At 34.7% G+C, this 8353-nt stretch overlaps 1 protein-coding gene and 1 non-coding gene across 2 annotated transcripts; one reads left to right on the top strand and one right to left on the bottom strand.

The window, feature by feature from the left end:
• Window positions 1–2082: 2082 nt before the first annotated feature.
• LOC112536209 lies at window positions 2083–2189 on the bottom strand. The gene has a single exon (XR_003080259.1). It is a non-coding gene; the product is annotated as a small nucleolar RNA R71 (small nucleolar RNA).
• A 3862-nt stretch (window positions 2190–6051) lies between these two features.
• Window positions 6052–6984, top strand: LOC125369835. Its single transcript, XM_048373104.1, has one exon. It carries the CDS (start codon window positions 6052–6054, stop codon window positions 6982–6984), a length of 933 nt encoding a protein of 310 aa, XP_048229061.1.
• Window positions 6985–8353: the final 1369 nt, after the last annotated feature.

Here is an 8353-nt window from a genome sequence, read left to right as displayed (position 1 = left end):
GAAATTCAAAACAATTTTATCGGAATTCGATTTGATCCTCCAATTTATATCTCTAATCTTAAGACACTATGCTTTATTATTAGTTTCTCCATGCGATACTAATTTATTTTGGGCTAAATTAGTGATCGATCTAAATTGTATATAGATATTTAAGGGTATTTTAGAGCTCTAATGATATGTTTCTATATATAATATGGTATAAAGATGTATTTTACCTCACTTTAGTTTTTCTTGTCTAAATTCAGGAAATAATGTAAAAGATGAGAATTTGAGCTAAAAATGCACTAATGGGCATTAATTGGACTGCGGCTATTAAAGGCTCGAGAATCAGACACGTGGGCTATTAATAGTTTGGGCCTAGCTTAATTCATTAAGGTCCAAAAAGGGGGTTTTAAGTGATTATTATATAATTAGTGGATAATTATCTTTTGAGTTATTTAGTTTGTTTAGGACAATAAGGGATAAACTATAGGAGTTGTATGTTGAGAAAAGAACTCTAGAAAGGAAATCTCTACAAGGAGTAGAGGTTAATTAGAACAGGGAGTTCTTCGGGTATTGAATCTCTATAGAGGAGGGTTCTATTATTCTCTGCAGAAAATTCTGGAGTTCATCATCTTTGACATCTAGCTAGCTTGTGTTGCATCATTCTTTGAAGAATCAGAGAAGCTTTTCGAAGACGTGGAGAAAGAGGACCAATCTTCTTCATTCCTTGAAGAGCCTTTGAACTTTGAGAGAGTTTTAGTTTTCTGTTTTATGAATCTTAAGTCTTTCTATTTAATTACAATGATCGTTGGATTAAGTATGTTAGGCTAAGTCACATAAGTGTTTAGTTTGGCTTTTTACTTATGTATGAACCTTATATATTTTGAGTATAATGAATGATTTCTTTACCTTCATATGTTCATTAGTTTCATCTATTATTATTGGTTGACCATCATATCAATTTAGTAGTAATATGTGTTATGAAAATCTTTAGGTTAAAAGTACTAGAAACATCATCTTTACTTTAATCTATATTGGTAGAAGAAATCTAAGTTGCATCATTAGCTTGAGTGACTTAGGGAAAAAGGCACATCAGAGCTTAAAGGAATTAAGGAAATTACTAAGTAAGAGCTAGACTAAATGCTATTTTATCATATAGTTCATATTAATCATTCTAGTTGCATATTTACTTTCTGGTTATTTAATTTCTTTTATTAAACTGAAGGTCATTCTCAAAACATTGGCTTAGAGTGTTTATATTTATTTTTAGTAATTTGTGTGATAGTTGGTCTTTATAATATATGCTCTATAATTCCTTGTGAGATCGACCTCGTGGTGAGCTTACCCGAAATACTATTCGGTTCGTACACTTGTGAGTACTAATTTAGACACATCAAGTTTTTGGCGCCGTTGCCGGGGAATTGTGTCAATATTATATTGATTAATTGTCAAATATCATTTTTTGTGTGTCGCATGTTATTTATTTCTGTTTTATTTTTTAAATTCTGTTTTTAAGTTTTTTTTTTCTGAAATTTTTCCTTTGATTTTGTATGCTAGCAGGAAAACGAGATCAGGTGATTCATCAACTCAAAATCCCTACAACTTGAGATCAACTGTTAAAAAAGCAGAAGGAGACTAAGAGGTAGAGAGTGAGTTTGTACCTCTAAGAGGAATTGAATTTGAAGAAATCAAAGGGAAGTTGAGATAATGGCTAATAACCAAAGGGAAGTTGCAACGCAAAGGCAAATGGCCATGAAGGACTATGCTCATCCGATAATTGGTAACACTACTTCATGCATAGTCTTAGGCAATGCACCTAGGAATTATGAGCTAAAGAACATCCATTTTAATATGCTTTCGTCATTCTATGGTATGCCTAGTGAGGATGCATTGACATTCATTAGAGAGTTCTATGCTATAGTTCACACATTCCCATTATCTAGACTCAATAAAGATCAATTAAAGATGAGATGTTCCTCTTACTCATTAAAAGATAAAGCAAAGGCTTGGTTAATGACCTTGTCTCCTAATTCTTTGAGAACTTAGGATGAAGTTTATAAAAAATTTATGAGTAAATTTTACTCACATCAAAAGACCAAAGAATTAAGGGCTGAGAGTTCCAACTTTTATCAAAAGGATATTGAATCCTTTCACGAAGCATGGGACTGCTTCAAATCACTTTTACTACAATGCCCACACCATGGATACCCACTCCCTGTTACTAACCAATCCTTTTATGATGGTTTAACACAACAATACCAATGTATGGTTGATAATGCAACTGGGGATGCTATGCTAGAAAGAACTGCTAATGAGGTTTATGACATCTTTGAGATGTTAGGAGCCAATTCACAACAAAAGAGTCTGAGAACAAAAGAATAGGAGTGAATGAAGTTGTGTCTAATAATGAGATGGCTATGCAAATAGCCAAATTAACTAAACAAGTTAAGATTCTTGCTTCAACTAAGAATGTACAAAGCAATGAGGTATGTGGTGTTTATGGTCATAGTGCTAATGTTTGTTCGTCTTATGAGACTTCTGCAGGAGATGATTACGAACATGTTAACTTGATGGAATCTTATCAACCTAGGCAACCTAGGAATAATCCATACTCCAACACTTATAATCTAGGATGGAGGAATCATCTAGATTTCTCCTAGAGAAATAACGATCATAACCCACCACAAATATTAAGGAATCAAAACTAGCCCCAGTATTAAAATCAAGAGCCTCAATACCCAAGGAATCAAAACCATTCCCTAATCAAGGACAAGTCCCTCAAAGAAAATCAAGTTTGGAGGAAACACTCCAATCTTTTATGACAGCTACCTATGACAGAATGGAGAGAAATGAGAAGAAAACTGATTCCATAGAAGCTTCAGTAAAGCGATTAGAAATTCAAATTGGGCAAATTGCTGAAGCGGTACAAGAAAATAAGAAAGAAAAATTTCCGAGTCAACCTGAGCAAGTTAAAGCAATCACTGTTCTTAAGAATGGTGAGTTATTTGATAATAATGTTGAAAATTTAATTGAAAAAGATTCTTCTTACGCAGGTATATCAAAAGAAGATGAACTAGTTGATGTAGAGATAACTAAAGGAGGTTTTCAAAAAGAAGGAAGAATAGAGCCCAATCTTGGGCAGAAAGAAAAAGACAAGGAGGCGTTTTCAGGACCTGAGTTTTATAAGGCCGCTGAGCCTTATAAGCCTCCTATTCCGTTCCCGAACAGATTGAAAGAAAGCAAACAGGATAAGCAATTTTCTGAAATTTTTGATATGCTTTCTAAGGTTAACATTAATTTGTCCTTGCTGGATGTGATCAGGAATATGCCAGCTTATGCTAAGTTCTTTAAGGAACTTAATTCGAACAAGAGGAGATATGGGAACAATGAGAAAGTTCTGGTGTCTGAAACAACAAGTGCAGTTCTCCAACAACAGTTACCTCCTAAGATGAAAGACCCTGGGAGCTTCACCGTTGATATTACAATGAGGGACAAAAAGGTTGCTAAAGCCATGTTGGATTTGGGAGCAAGCATCAATTTGATGCCATATTCAACATATGCACAACTTGGCTTAGGACAATTGAAGCCAACTACCATGTCTCTGCAACTGACTGATAGGTCAATTAAGTATCCAAGAGCCATAGTGGAAGACTTGCTGATTCAAGCAGGAAAACTAATAATCCCTGCTGACTTTGTGGTTCTAGACATAGAAGGTACATCAGCAAGGGATAATGAGCAAACAATACTCCTTGGTAGACCTTTCATGGCAACTACCAAGACAGTTATTGATATGCACAATGGGAAGCTGATTATGACAGTCTTGGGAGAGACTGTAGAATTTAAAGTGTTTGATTCTCTAACTATATCTCCTAGCACTTCAATTGATGAATGTTTATATGTTGATTACATGGATTTTTTTATTTATGAAACATATTTATAGGATAAGGATGATAAGTTAGAAGTTGTATTAATATTGGAAAAGCATGAAGAATGTTTAGATGAAGAAGTCTTAGATTACATGATAAGTTAGATGAAGTTATTCCAGTGTTAGCTGATGAAAGTATTATTAAACCTTTAGATTCACCAATTGAAAGCAAATTAGAAATTATTAATGAACCATTTAAGGTTGAGCTTAAGGAGTTGCCGAACACACTTAAATATGTCTTCTTAGGAGAAAAGAATACATATTCAGTGATCATAGCCTCTTATCTTTCTCCTTTAGAGGAAGATGCAACTATTAGAGAATTGAGAAGACTTAAAAAAGTTATTGGGTGGGGAATTTCTGATATTAAGGGGATTAGTCCAACAATGTGTATGCATAAAATTATTTTAGAAGACAATTCTAAAGCAGTTAGAGATACACAATGACAACTTAATCCCAATATGAAAGAAGTAGTAAAAAAGAAAGTTAAGAAGTTATTGGATGAGGGTATTATATACCCTATAGCTGAAGTAATTGGGTAAGCCCTGTTCATGTAGTGCCTAAAAAGTCAAGCACAACAATTGTTAAAAATGAAAAAGAGGAGTTAGTCCTACAAGAATGACAACAGGATAGAGAATGTGTATTGATTATAGAAAGTTAAATGCCGAAATAAAGAAGGATCATTTTCCTCTTCCTTTTATTGATCAAATATTAGAGCGTTTAGCAGGACATAAATTTTATTGTCTTCTAGATGGATTTTCAGGATATTACCAGGTACCCATTGCACCTGAAGATCAAGAAAGGACAACTTTCACATGTCCCTTTGGAACTTTTACGTTTAGAAGGATGCCTTTTGGGCTTTGCAATGCTCCAGCAACATTCCAAAGATGTATGCTTTCTATTTTCTCTGATATGTTAGAAGATTGCATCGAGGTATTTATGGATGATTTCTCAGTTTTTGGTTCCTTATTTGATGCATGTCTAGGCAATCTGACTCGTGTACTTGAGAGATGCATTGAATGTAACTTGACATTGAGTTGGAAAAATAGTCATTTCATGGTTAAACAAGGTATTGTGCTAGGGCATGTTGTTTCTAGTAAAGGTATTGAAGTAGACCAGGCAAAAATCAATTTAATTGCCAAATTGCCCCCTCCTACCTCAGTAAAGGGTGCAGGATCTTATAGGCATTTTATTAAAGACTTTTGTAAAATTGCTCGTCCTTTAACTGAATTGCTGGCTAAAGATGTTAACTTTATTTTTAATGATGCATGCCTATCTCCTTTTAATATCTTGAAAGAAAGATTGACTAGTGCACCGGTTATTATGGCACCTGATTGGTCTCTTCCCTTTGAAATCATGTGTGATGCATATGATTATGCTATAGGAGCGGTCTTGGGCCAAAGAGTTGATAAAGCGTTACATGTAATATATTATGCTAGCAAAACTCTTGATGATGCTCAAGTAAACTATTCGACAACTGAAAATTTTTTTCTAGCTGTTGTATATTCACTAGACAAATTTAGATCTTACTTGGTGGGATCTAAAGTCATTGTTCATTTAGATCATATAGCTTTGAGATATCTTTTAACTAAGCCTAATGCTAAACCACGGCTTATTAGGTGGGTGCTCTTATTGCAAGAATTTGATATAGAGATAAAAGATAAAAAAGGGAGTGAAAATGTAGTAGCGGATCACCTTTCGAGGTTGATTTCTGATTTTGATAACCTTGGTTCTAAAAAAGTAATTAATGAGACTTTCCTTGATGAACAATTGTTTGTAGTAAATAATGAGCCATGGTATGTTGACATTGTGAACTATTTGGCATATGGTGTTATGAGAACTAACTTAACTTGGTAGGAAAAGAAACGATTTCTATTAGGGTGTAGGCATTATTATTAGGATGACCTGTATTTGTTTGAACATTGTTCTGATCAAATGATTAGAAGATGTATTCCTGAAGATGAACAACAAAGCATTTTGGCCTTTTGCCATGAAATGCATTGTGGGGGTCACTTTGGTGGTAAGAAAACAACCTACAAGGTTTTGCAATTAAGTTTCTTCTGGCCTTCGTTATTTAAAGATGCTCATTTTTTTGTGCTAAATGTGATAGGTGCCAAAGAAGTGGAAATATTAGCAAATGAACTGAAATGCCTCAGGCTTTTAATCTTGTGGTTGAACTATTTGATGTGTGGGGTATCGATTTTATGGGACCATTTCCACCTTCTCATGGTTATGAATATATACTTGTTGCTATTGATTATATGTCTAAATGGGTAGAAGCAATAGCTACACGAACTAATGACGCTAAGATATTATGCAAATTCGTAAAAGATAATATTTTTAGCAGGTTTGGAACACCTAGAGCAATCATTAGCGATGGGGGAACACATTTTTGCAACAAGGCATTTAGTACCTTACTAAAGAAATATGAAATAACTCGTAGAGTTGCAACACCTTATCACCCACAAACATCAGGACATGTGGAAGTTAGCAATAGACAAATTAAGTCAATACTTGAGAAATTAGTGCTCCCATCTGGAAAAGATTGGGCTATGCAATTGAATAATGCCCTTTGGGCATATCGAACGATTTATAAAACACCGATTGGAATGAGTCCTTATAGATTAGTATACAACAAAGCTTGCCATTTACAGGTCGAATTAGAACATAAAGCATATTGGGCTAGTAAGGAGTTTAATATGGACTTAACTAAAGTAGGTAAAGAGTGTTTATTGCATCTAAATAAGCTAGAAGAAATGCATAGTGAGGCATATAAGAATGCCAAACTATACAAAGAAAGGACCAAGAAGCAACATAATAAGAGTTTACTTCGTAAATCTTTTGTCCCTAAAATGAAAGTATTATTATTTAACTCACGCTTTAAAATTTTTCCAAGAAAGCTTAGATCCAGATGGAACAGACCCTTCGAAGTAATAACGGTTTTCAATCATGGTGCAGTAGAATTACGAAACATTAAGACCCAAGAACAATTCAAAGTTAATGGCCATCGCTTAAAGCCATATTATGAAGGGATGACCTACGGACATGAAGTGGAGTGCATGGAAGCACCTCAAATTTGAAATAACCTTTGTCAATGTCTAGCTATAGACAATAAATTTAGCACTTGTATATTACATATTTTCTATTTTTATTATTTTAGTTTTCAATTTAAAGTATTTTCTCGCTTTGTTTTTAGGAACCTGCAAGAGATTCAACCATCCGAGCACATACACGATCGTCAAGTACAACAAAAGAGCTTTATATGGTAACACTTAATTTACTAGTCAATATTGTGCTTCAAGTATTTACAAGATTATGTGTATTATACAAAGGTCATTTAGTTAAGATTTGAGTATCCCTTACAATGCTTATCTTTAGTTAGGAATTTAGTCTTAATTCTAGTCAAGTCCCCCTTGATACCTTATTTTTTCTTATTATTATTAGATACAATTTTGTTTAAAAAAAATATTTTTAAGTCGAGCGAGCCACGTTGCGGCAGCAAAATTTCACACGGGCCCGTAGCAGAGTCACGGCAGGAACGCACGGGGATGAAGCAGCAGTAGCCAGCAGCCAGAAAGGAGCCAGCAGGCCGCGGATGCTCCCGCGAGGTGCGCAGCAGTGGCACTCCACTAGTAGGCACTCGCAAGTTGCGGATGCTGCCGCGAGATGCGCAACAGTGGCGCCTTGGAGGAGGGGGGGGGGGAGCGACAACAAAAGAAAAAAAATAAAAAAAAAGTTGAGCAACTTTAATTTGAAATACATTAGGACTCCACAGTTGTTCATCTCCCACCAAAACACCAAAAAGGATTTTATTTGAATTCAAAAACACCCCTCCCCAAAACCCTAACCCTCACATAGAACTCTATTCTTTTCTCTCCTTTCCTCCATTAGCACCACCTCTTATTTTCTCTCTCCTCGTTTTTCTTTCTCTCTATACAAAAAACCTCAATTTTTCTTTAAAAACTTCAAAATTTTTACCCACCAATCCCTATTCTACCTAGGTAAATAATGGCCCTAAAGAAGAGAACAAGAAAGGAAAAGGGAAAAGAGATAGTCTCAAGCTCTCATGAAGAATAATAAAGCTTAAAGGCAACTTATGAAGCTCCTTTTGATTTTTATTCTCATGAAAAGGGCAATCGATTCCTTAGCCTTGCTTCAAGAGAGCAAGTTTCATGTGAGTTCTTGGATGCTCCCTCTCTAGTTAAGTTGAATATTTTTGAGAGAATGATGATCCTCTTTGATAGATTAGGATGGAAGAATTTTGCCTTTAACTCATTGCCATCATATAATGAATTAACTTTAGAGTTTTTCATAACTCTACATTATGATCCTTCCAATGGCAAGAAGTTTAAGGTAATATTGTTTGGGCATAATTATAATGTTACTATTGATGCAATTGTCCAAGCTTTCGGTTTAAAGAAAGGAGGTATTTGTGAGCAACATCATAAG

Source organism: Ricinus communis, chromosome 4 (genome assembly GCF_019578655.1).
Source record: "Ricinus communis isolate WT05 ecotype wild-type chromosome 4, ASM1957865v1, whole genome shotgun sequence".
Classification (NCBI taxonomy): Eukaryota; Viridiplantae; Streptophyta; class Magnoliopsida; order Malpighiales; family Euphorbiaceae; genus Ricinus; species Ricinus communis.
This window is presented reverse-complemented; position numbering and strand designations above follow the sequence as displayed.